General features: G+C 61.3%; 1 protein-coding gene across 1 annotated transcript; it reads right to left on the reverse strand.

The window, feature by feature from the left end:
- Positions 1-1,074: 1,074 nt before the first annotated feature.
- On the reverse strand, positions 1,075-8,082 carry DHDH (dihydrodiol dehydrogenase). The gene is made up of 7 exons (XM_062176507.1): positions 7,971-8,082; positions 7,283-7,394; positions 6,315-6,478; positions 5,422-5,674; positions 2,687-2,811; positions 1,421-1,574; positions 1,075-1,223 (listed from the first exon to the last, which is right to left on the reverse strand). The coding sequence occupies exons 1-7, from the start codon at positions 8,058-8,060 to the stop codon at positions 1,114-1,116; spliced, it is 1,008 nt and encodes a 335-aa protein (XP_062032491.1). The 5' UTR covers positions 8,061-8,082; the 3' UTR covers positions 1,075-1,113.
- Positions 8,083-10,590: the final 2,508 nt, after the last annotated feature.

Genomic DNA, 10,590 nt, shown 5'->3' on the forward strand with positions numbered 1-10,590 from the left:
GGAAAACCTCTCTCTCTCTCTCTCTCCCCCTCCCCTTCTGCCTCTTTGTAACTCTGCCTTTAAAATAAAAAATAAAATAAATAAAAACTTGAAAGGTACTGTGCTGGGCAGTTCCTAGGGTCTGCTGTGTGTCCCCCTACAACTCACGTATGGAAACCTGAACACCCGAGGTGATGGTACTGGGAGGCGATTGGATCCCAAGGCTCCGTCCTCAGATTGGCAGCCAAGTCTTCCAGAAGAGGCTGGAGGGGGCCCCCTGGCTCCTCCCCCGAGTGAGGACACAGAAGCCGAGGGGAGCCCTCCGTGGGCACCACACTGCTGGCACGCTGACCGTGTGCTGCCCAGGCCCCGGAGCCATGGCAGCGGGTTTGTGCCATTTAAGAGCACAAAGCCTAAGAGGCAGAAGCTGCTCAACGCACCGTGGAGCTGCACGTCCCTAGAAGCCAACGCTGAGCCGAGAAGACCGTGGAAGGGGCCCCAGATACCTCCTGAACACCCTCGCTTGGCAACACAGTCCCACTGCGGTGTCGCCGTGTCCCGCTGTGAGCTGGCTGGCTGGGAGCCTCTGCCCTTTACAGATGAGGGGATAAAGGCAGGGCCGGGAGGGAGTGCGGCTGGGACACCCCCACACGTGGCTCCCCAGGGCGCAGGCCCCGCCTGGCTCCGCGGCCGGGGTCGCTGCCTAGCCAGCGCCTGGGACCTGCGGTGACGGAGGAAGCCAGGCTCTGGTCCGACGCCGGCCTCGGCCTGGAGGTTTGAGCCGCTGCGCCTTCCCTTTCCGGCCAGGCCAAGGGCGTCGCGCCTCTGACACTGTGCGAAGATACAACCTGACCAACGCAGCGGAAGTCCAGCACAGGCTGTGACAGCAGGGACAGGGACAAGAACGAAAGTGGGGTGGCGTTTGGGGGCCAGAGAGAGATTTCCAAGGAAAGACGTGGGTCGTGTGCCCAAAACCGCGTGGAACGTGGTCCTGATGGGGCTTCCTCCCTCTCTGCCTGTCATCCCACCCAGGTCACTCCCCAGGGCCCCTTCGTGAGGCTCACTAGCTCTGGCCGAGCCACTCCCACCAACACGTAAGACCTGGGGGAAAACTTTATTTCTTCAGGGCGGGCGTCAGCGCTTGTCCTGGGGGAAGGTCACTCCGATGGCCTTCCGCACCTCCTCGAGAATGTCAGCCAGGAGCTGGCTTTCCGCCAGGGGAATCACAGGGCTTTCCTTCAGACCTGGGGAGAGACCACAGTTACTACACCCTCCTGCCCGCATGCCAAACCAGAATTACAATTCCCAGAATTCCATAGGGCGCAGTAGTACTGCGTTGTAGGTGGATGGATGCCCTGGGGGTCCTGGGAGATGTAGTTCTAACCAGCAATGGGGGTGGGGGAGTGGGAGGCGGGGTCCCCCTTTCGCTCCACATCCTTACCCTTGCGCAGGCAGTCCCGGACGTGCTGGGCCTCGTAACTCATGCCCATCCCGTTTCTATAGTTGAATTTCTTGTTCTCTTCTGGGGGCAGTGGGAACTCCTTACGTTCCTCGTTCACCACCAGCTCCGTTGGGCACCAGCAAGGTTCCAGAAGCTGGAGGGAGACAGGAGGTGCCCTGCAGTGAGGGCGGGCCTGCGTCCACCCCAGGGAGGCTGGGATACCCCCCCCCCGGGTCGGAGGGGCTTAGCTCTGTGGAAGCTACACCATCACCCTAAACCCCTAAAGCTCTCTGCGCCTGCTTCGGCCTGGAGACAAGGGCTTCTCTTGGGTCCCCTTTGCAAGGACGATGCTCAGGTCGCCAGCACCTTCGAATCTGCAAGGAGACCCTTCCTTCAGCTCCTGGGCCCCACCCCCCAGTCTAGGCCAAAATAAAGAGAAATGCAGAGGTGCAGCGGCCGGTCTCATGGCGCACTGGGGTAAGCCGCTGCCTGTGATGCCGGCATCTCATACTGGAGCAGTGGTTCGAGTCCCGGCTGCTCCACTTCCGATCCAGCTCCCTGCTTATGAACCCGGGAAAGCAGTGGAAGGTGGCCCAAGTGCTTGGGCCCCTGACACCCACATGGGAGACCCGGATGGAGCTCCAGGCTCATGGCTTCAGCCTGGCTTGGGCTGAGCCACTGGGACCAACAGATGGAAGACGGCTCTGTCTTTCTGTGTCTCTCTCTGCAACTCTGCAATAAATAAACCTTTAAAAGAGCCCTGGCTGGAGTCCCCAGCTCCTGACTTCAGCTTGGGTCAAGTGCCGGCTTCTGCGAGCATCCGTGGAGCGAACCAGCAGACGGGAGCTCCGTCTGCGTCTCTGATAAACAACTTAGAGTTAAAAACCAAAATGAAAAAGCCCGAATCCCCCCAAGAGCCGGTTGCTAAGAGCATCAGGATTTTATTCGGCACAGGGGCCCCAGGAAGCCAAGGGACCCCAGCCTTGGTAACACCCAGACTCCACCTTGGAAACAAGGCCAAAGCCAGGAGCCAGGAACTGCATCCGGGTCTCCCAGGTGGGTGGCAGGGGCCCAAGTCCTTGGGCCATCATCTGCTGCCTGTCCAGGCAGACCGGAAGCAGAGCAGCCAGGACTCGGGTGCTGGCATTGCACGTGGCTGCTTAGCGCACCCTAGCCTGAGGCTACTGATGGAGGAAGAGAGGCAGCCTCCCCAGGAGCCCAGAGGCCCCGCCCCTGCCCGGCTCGCTCCTGCTGCTGGGGCCTCACCTGGGCCGTCCCCTTGGTGCCGCTCACGGAGCACGTGTTGGAGAGCTGGGAGGAGATGCTGCAGGTGAAGCTGCCGTGGAGCCCTCCCGGGTACTGCAGGAGCACAGTCACAGTGTCGTCCACACCTGCAGGGGCGTCACAGGGCAGGGCGGAGCTCAGGCTGCCCAGGCCTCACACACCCTGTGCGGAGCCCCTGCCCGGCACCGGCAGGAGCACAGTCCTGGTGTGGTCCACGCCTGCAGGGGCGTCACAGGGCAGGGCGGGGCCGGGTCGCCGGGGCTCAGGCTGCCCAGGCCTCACACACCCTGTGCGGAGCCCCTGCCCGGCACCGGCAGGCAGGAGCACAGTCCCGGTGTGGTCCACGCCTGCAGGGGCGTCACAGGGCAGGGCGGGGCCGGGTCGCACACACCCCGGCAGGCTGCAGCAGCTGAGAGGAAGGAGGAGGAGCCCGGGGATGCCCCGCCCCCAACCTCCCCAGAGGGCAGCCCCAGGCCAGCGGGTCCAGAGCTGCAGACCACAGCGCTGGGCGGGAGGGGAGGAGGGGGGCCTGTGTGTGTGTGTGTGTGTGTGTGTGACCGCTAACAGGACAGGGTTTTTTGGACCAATGCAAACATTCTAACATTCATTGTAGTGCAAACCACGGCTTGAATTCTGCACCTTAAAGGAATGAAGCACATGGTATGTGATCCTACGCCTCCCAGGAAAGCCGCTGCCAAAATAAGTGAGCAAATACACACCAAAAAGAAACAAACAAACAAAAAGCACAGAGAGAGTCGACAGGTAGCCCAGCAGCGGCATGACCTAAGACAGCTGCCTCCCACACCTGAGTACCGGGGTTCGGGGTTCGATGCTCTGATCCTGGCTCCGGCCTCCTAACAGTCCAGGGCCTGGGAGGCAGAGGTGATGTCTCGGGCACTCGGGCCCCTGGTGCCCGTGTGGGAAGTGAGCCACATGTGGACGAGCCCAGGGCGTCACCCGTGCCGGCTCTGTGCGCCAGGACACGCCGCGGCCTGCCCACTCGGCACCTCTGCTCCCTCCTCTGCCCGGGGGGACACCCGATCTGAGCCCGTGGAAAGCAGCCGGCTCCCTGCACGACAGGGTTGCACTGGCAAGGATGGCACAAAGACGCCCAGCAGGTGTCCCCTCTCCCCCTTTCATTTTTGCAAATTGTTAGTTGTGTAATGTATGTGAAAGGCAGAGAGACAGAAAGAAGAGAGAGAGAGAGAGAGAGACCCAATGTCCACAACACGGGGGCGGGGGCTGGGCCAGGACGAAGCCTGGAGCCTGGAACTCCATCTGGGTCTTGCATGTGGGCGGCAGGAACCCACCTCCTTAAGCCACCACCTGCTGTCTCCCAGGGCACCCAAGAGCAGGAAGCTAGAATTGGAGGGCGGGGCCAGGCCTCGAACCCCGGCACGCCAATGTGAGTTGCAGGTGGATCAAGCAGTGGGCTCAACACTCGCTCCCTCCTGTCTTCCATTGTCAGCTCCGGCCCACACACCACCCCCCTGCCCCGGCTCCCCACTGCAGCCCGAGCTGATTGTACAACTTGCTGTGGCCAATGGGCCGGCAGCCAACATGATGTCAGCAGGGGCTTGGAAAGCTCAGGCACGGTGGGGCCTGCCCTCTGTTGGTTGCACCTGGAATTGTGAGACCAGGGCTCAGATGAGCCTCAGCCAGCTGGAGAAGCTGTGCAGAGCAGACCCAAGGCCCCCCGGATAACAGCCTACACCTGTGAGACATAACTGCGGCCATCCTGAACCCCCCAGCCCTACACGACCCATCAACTGTGGCTGCAGGCGTGAGAGCCGCAGAGGAGCCACCCCAGGGGACCTCACCCCAGACCACCAACCCACAAATCACAAGCTCATAAGGAATCACTATTGACATCAGTGTGTTTGGTGGTAGTTAAGTAGCACAGGCTCACTGAAACAACTTGAAAAAATTCTAACTGGGGCCAGCGCTGTGGCGGAGTAGGTTAAGCCTCCGCCTGTGCAGCCGGCATCCCACATGGGTGCTAGTTCAGGTCCCGGCTGCTCCATTTCTGATCCAGCCCCTGCTATGGCCTGGGAAAGCAGTGGAAGATGGCCCAAGTGCTTGGCTCTGTGCACCAGGACATGCCGCGGCCCGCCCACTCGGCACCTCTGCTCCCTCCTCTGCCCGTGGGGACACCCGATCCGAGCCCTCGGGCAGCCCCCTGCTTCTCGTGGAAAGCAGCCAGCTCCCTGCACGACAGGTTTCCAAAGCACTGTAGTGCACCTGCGTGGGGAGACCCGGAAGAAGCTCCTGGCTCCTGGCCTCAGATTGGGCCAGCTCAAGCCATTGCAGCCATTTGAGGAGTGAAACAATGGCTGGAAGATTTCTCTCTCTCTCTCTCTCTCTCTCTCTCTCTCTCTCTCTCTGTCTGCAACTCTGCCCCTCAAATAAATAAAAATCTCTTTGTAAAAAATCTAATTATTTCCACTTCTCCACGCTTCCCCTCTGTCTCCAATAGTTTCTCACTAACCCCCATGGCACCTGCCATCTCAGCTGTAAAGTGACCGGGGTGCAGAGACATCGAGTCTGGGCAAAGACCTTGCAGCAAAACCCCAGCGCAGAGCCTGTGACTCCGGAGCCTTCTGAGCCCGGTGGGAACGTCCTCCAGCCGCCTACCCTGACTCTGCTGGGCTAGGAGCTGCATGCTCACTGTGGCGCTCCCAGGGAGACGGGGTCACTCCCGCCCCCCGCCGCGGTACCTGTCTCATGGCGCCTTCCCACAGCGGAGATCTTCTCGGGCTTCTGCCCGCCGAAGACCATGGAGATGAACTGGGCGCAGTAGATGCCGAGGTCCAGCAGGCCGCCACCAGCCTGGGCCCAGTCTACAGACCGGGGCACCTGGGTGAGGTTCTTCCCAAATTCTGCCCGAGCCACCCGCAGGTCCCCCAGAGCTCCCTGGGCCAGCAGCGACCTCAGAGCATCAACGGCAGGAAAACAGCGAGTCCAGATGGCCTGCGGAGCAGAGAGCAGACAGGACACGGAAAATTCACGCTACATTCACACCTGGCGTGTCTTACACCTCCCGGTACAGGGTCAGGCACACATGGGGTGGCAACAAAACTGAGGATGGGATAAACGGACCGAGCGCTGACCCTGGCAGGACACGGGAGAACCGGGAGGCACTGTCAGTCTCCACCACCCACCCTCTGGAAGTCTGAAGCCTGGGAGACCCAGCAGTGCTGCTGGGCAGACAGGAGCCAGACGGGACGCAGGCGAGTGCATAGCACCCATTGCTACGCCTGGCAGAAGCTACAGCAAGCTAAGTGGGAACTGGGACACTCCCTAGCACGGCTATAGCTTCCAGGTGCCACTTGGCGGCCATCTTAACTGCTGGCACTGCCCACTGAGGCTTGCCGGCCATCTTAACTGCTGGCACTGCCCACTGAGGCTTGCCGGCCATCTTAACTGCTGGCACTGCCCACTGAGGCTTGCTGGCCATCTTAACTGCTGGCACCATCTTGAACTCCATGGGTAGGCATGCGTCACAGAGGCTGCCCAGTGGGGACCGTCTTGATGTGCCCTCCACAGCCGCCCACCCCCAACCACATTTCCAAGGACAGACAGCGGTGCTGCAGGGCCCCTCCGCCCTCACCTCCATGAGGAAGAGGCCTCGCGACCGGGCCTCGGCCACCATCTCGCGAACTTCCGCGGCGTTCACGCCCAGGGGCTTCTCGCACAGGACGGCCTTGCCCGCAGCCAGGAACAGCAGCACCGCGGCCTTGTGCTGGGGGTGCTGGGTGCCGATGTAGGCCACCTCTGGGTGCAGGATGGACGGCAGCAGGTCAGCACCCCGCCCGTGTGACCAGGCCAATCAGAACACAGGCTCCCGGCCACGGGGTCTGTTGGAACCCTGGCCAGGCTCCCTGGCCTCCTTTAGAAATTTGGGGCCAGCTGGGCCCGCATTGTGGCTTAGTGGGATCGAGCTGCAGCCTGCCGCTGCCAGCATCCCATATGGGCACAGGTTCCAGCCCAGGCTGCTCCACTTCCGATCCAGCTCTCTGCTGTGGCCTGGGAAAGCAGTAAATGGCCCAAGTCCTTGGGCCCCTGCACCCACAGTGGGAGACCAGGAAGAGCGCCTGGCTCCTGGCTTCAGATCGGCCCAGCCTTGATGGTTGCGGCCATTTGGGGAATGAACCAGCACATGGAAGCTCTCTCTTTCTCTCTCTCCCTCTCTCTCTCATTGTTAACTGCCTTTCAAATAAATAAATATTAAAGAAAGAAAAAGAAAGTGGGGGGCTGACAATCTACGCAGCTTCAGTATCATGCTTAAGCAGAAACACAAGTGCTTTTTGTCATTTTGTGCAATGAGTTAAAGATTTTCCCCCCAAACTTCCAAATACTAAGATTTGAGAATTTAGGAACCGTATCCTAAAACAAATTTATAATTTTTCCCTTTATTATTTAAGAAGGTATCATTGGCTTGATAAAATGAGCTACAACCCAAAAGTAAAAAAGTTAAGGGCCAAGATAGCTGAACGCGGGCAGCCGGCCCCAGGGCAAGGCGGTTCCCGGAGCCTCCCGGTCCAAGGTCTCCCCCAGGGCCGCCGCCCTCGCACTCACCCACGTCGGGGTCCTTGGCCAGCTCCTCGTAGGACCCGTAGGCCTTGGGGATGCCGTGCGTCCGTGCAAACTCTTCCGCTCGGCGGAGGTCGCGGGCGGCCACCGCCACCACCTGGGGGGCGCGGGAGGAGGGGAGGTTAAGTCCCGAGGCGCGGGAGGCGGGAGCGGGGGAGGGGTTGGGAAAGACAGGTCTGCGGATAACCGGGATTCAAGACCAGGGGGCGTCACGAGGCCCGCGGCGGGAGGGCCGTGGGGCGCAGCGTGGGACGCCCCCGGCCCATGTGGGAGCGGCGGGGTACGAGTCCCGGGTCCGTCCTAGCGCCCAGGGCCCTGCCACCCACGGAGGAGGCTTGGGTTGAGCTCCCGGCTCCCGGCTCCGGCCTGGGCTGTCGAAAGCAAGTGGGCAGCCTGCGTCCACCTGCCTTTCAAATAAATTCTAGAAACACGGAAATCTGCGGCGAGGGGCGTGGACGTCTTTGAACGCTGCGAACCCTACAACTGCGCAAAGCGCCCCGGGGCAGTCGCCCAGGCCAAGCCCCCCGCATCCCCCCGCAGGGCCTGGACCCCACCGGGCTCCCGAGCGGGGCACAGGCGGAGTCGCGTCGCCCTGGGCGGGCGGACCCCGCCTCCGCCTCTGCCCAGGACCCCCGCCCCCGCCTCTGCCCAGGACCCCGGGGCGGGCGTGGACCTGGTGCTCGGAGCGAGGCAGCGCCTGCAGCACGGTCGCGAAGTCGCTGGCGATCAGGCCGGCGGACACGACACCCCAGCGCAGCGCCATCGTCGCCAGCCGGAGAGCAGCTGCGGCGCCGGCTCGGGGCTCGCGGCGAGGCCCCGCCTCCCCGCGGTGGGCCACGCCCCCGTCGCGCCTTCCCCGCTTCTCATTGGCCGCGTGTCTCAAAGCCGAGGCCGAGCTCTTCGGTTCTGGCCAGCCCATTGGGAGAGCGCGCGGAGGGGCGGGGCGGGGGCGGGGCGGGGGCGGGGCGTCCCATGCTTGCTGCTCCGATCTTGGGGATCAAGGGTCTTGCGCTCTGGGCTCTCTCGTGACCCTGCTCCCTTCCCATCCAACCCCGGCTGTTTCCCCGAGAGTCGGCCGCCTTTGAGAGGGAGAGAGGCGGAGAGGGACAAGGTCATCCTGATACTGTGTTTATCCTGCGCCGGCCTTGTGTGCCAGGCCCCGGGCTACGCGTTCCTGGGCTGGGCCTGTGATCCGGGCTCTATGGCTCCTCGTTCACGGCTGGCCCTGGTCATTATTTCAAGTGGGCCGATTGGCCGCTTCCAGAAGGGATGCATTAGTCCCCCTAACCCGTCTGGGGGGATCAGAGACCACCACCCCCCGTACATGCCGGCACCCAGGGATGCTATCAGATACTCTGTATATCGATTTTTATCCTATACCTACACAGAGTTCGTGGAGCAGCTGCTGTTGGCCAGGCCTTAGGACGCTGGCGCCCCACATCAGGGTGCGTGGGTTCCTGGGCTCCTGGCGCCAGCGTGATGGATCCAGTAGCTGGGCTCTTGCCCCCCACCAGGCAGACGTGGACGGAGCTCCTGGCTTCTGGCCCAGACCAGGCCATTTCAGGCACCAGGAGAGAGAACCAGGGCTTGGGAGTTCTCTCTCTCTTTCTCTCTAATAAATACAAATAAAACAAACTGTTCAACGGGCTGGCCTTACGGTGTGGCGGGTTAAGCCACCGCCTGTGACACCAGCATCCTCTATGGGCACCGGTTCGAGTCCCGACTGCTCCACTCCGGATCCAGCTCCCTGCTGCTGCACCTGGGAAAGCAGCAGAAGACGGCCCAGGTACTCGAGAGGCCTGGATGGAGCTGCAGGCTCCTGGCTTTGGCCCTGCCCAGCCCTGGCCGTTGCGGCCATTGGGGCAGTGAACCAGCAGATAGAAGACCTCTCTCTCTCTCTCTCTCTCTCTCTCTCTCTCTCCCTCTGTCTCTGTAACTCTGCTTTTCAAATACATCAATAAATCTTAAAAAATAAAGACTTGGAAGAGACTGGAATTGACTTAAACATGAAAGATACAAACCTTACGTCCCAAGGTAACTCCACCAAGCTCCAGGCGGTGTACCAACTGTGGATCCCTCCCTGGAGGGCTGAAGCTCCCGGCTTTAACCAGGGCGATGCTTTCTCCTTACATTACTTACGGCCCATGGCTTCCTGTGGGAGCTCCTGTCCTGTTTGAGCAGGAAGACCCCGGGGACGGAGAAAGAAGCTTGGGGAAGCTTCCCCAGACACTTCTCCTCCAGCTTTTTTTTTTTTTTTTTTAAGATTTATTTATTTTATTCGAAAGTCAAGTTACACAGAGAGAGAAGGAGAGGCAGAGAAAGAGGGGGGACTGATTTCCCATCGGCTGGTTCACCCCCAAAAGTTTGCAGTAGCTGGGCTGGGGCTCGGCCAGGCTGAAGCCAGGAGCCAGGAACTCCGTCCCGGTCTCCCACGTGCATGGCAGGGAACCGAGTGCTTGAGCCGTCGCGGGCTTGCTCCCGGGGTGCCCGTTAGCAGGGAGCCAGGACTGGCGCCCGGCCCCCTGGTGTGCGACACGGGTACTGCAGTCCTCGCTCGCTGGGGCCCGAACCCGTGCTTGGCTGCGGGACCGCGGGTCCAGGGCCGGCCCGGGCTCCTCCATCGGGATCCGGGTCTCGCCTGCCGGCAGTTTCCCGAGGCCGCCGCGCCGGGCAGGGCTGGCCTGCACCCACCGCCAAGTGCGCTCAGCGCTCGCATTCAGGCGTGGCGGTGGCTTGTGCTGTGGATTCCTGGTCCTCTTCAATTAGAGCGTGAGAACCGTGAATGCTTCCACGCTCGGCTGCGGACGGGCCCGGGCCGCCGGCTTCGTTCGCAGCCTCAGCACATTCCTCCCTGAAAGCTGTTATCCACGGGTAAACTGCGATGTCTTTGTCCGCACCGACTTTGCACAGAGCCTCCGTGATTCGCGATTCTTCCGCCCGGCTTCACCCTGATGTCGGTGTTTGCTCTTGTTCGATTGTTGTGGAGTTTGTGCCACTCTAAGAGGAACCCTATTCTCCTCCTCCTCCTCCATGCCTCAAACTAGATCCCGCGCAGCCAGTTTAACAAAAGCCTTAGTGTGAGTTTATTTTGATGCAAAAATGTCTGAATTCCAGGGACCGTGTTGCAGCGCAGTGGGTTAAGCCACCGCTCATGGCACCATGAGTGCGGGTTTGAGTCCCAGCTGCTCCACTTCTGATCCAGCTCCCTGCTAATGCAAGTGCTTGGGACCCCTGCACCCACCTGGGAGACCTGGATGGAGCTCCTGGGTCCTGGTGTTGGCTTGGTCCAGCCC

The sequence above is a fragment of the Lepus europaeus genome, chromosome 19, assembly GCF_033115175.1.
Source record: "Lepus europaeus isolate LE1 chromosome 19, mLepTim1.pri, whole genome shotgun sequence".
Taxonomy (NCBI): domain Eukaryota; kingdom Metazoa; phylum Chordata; class Mammalia; order Lagomorpha; family Leporidae; genus Lepus; species Lepus europaeus.

Excerpts from the sequence above, each read along its gene's own strand:
- DHDH (XM_062176507.1), bottom strand. The coding sequence starts at position 8,060 with ATGGCGCTGCGCTGGGGTGTCGTGTCCGCCGGCCTGATCGCCAGCGAC. Across the intron at positions 5,675-6,314 it reads GAGGCCTCTTCCTCATGGAG|GCCATCTGGACTCGCTGTTT; the intron begins GTGAGGGCGGAG and ends TCTGCTCCGCAG. Across the intron at positions 1,224-1,420 it reads CCGGGACTGCCTGCGCAAGG|GTCTGAAGGAAAGCCCTGTG; the intron begins GTAAGGATGTGG and ends GTCTCTCCCCAG.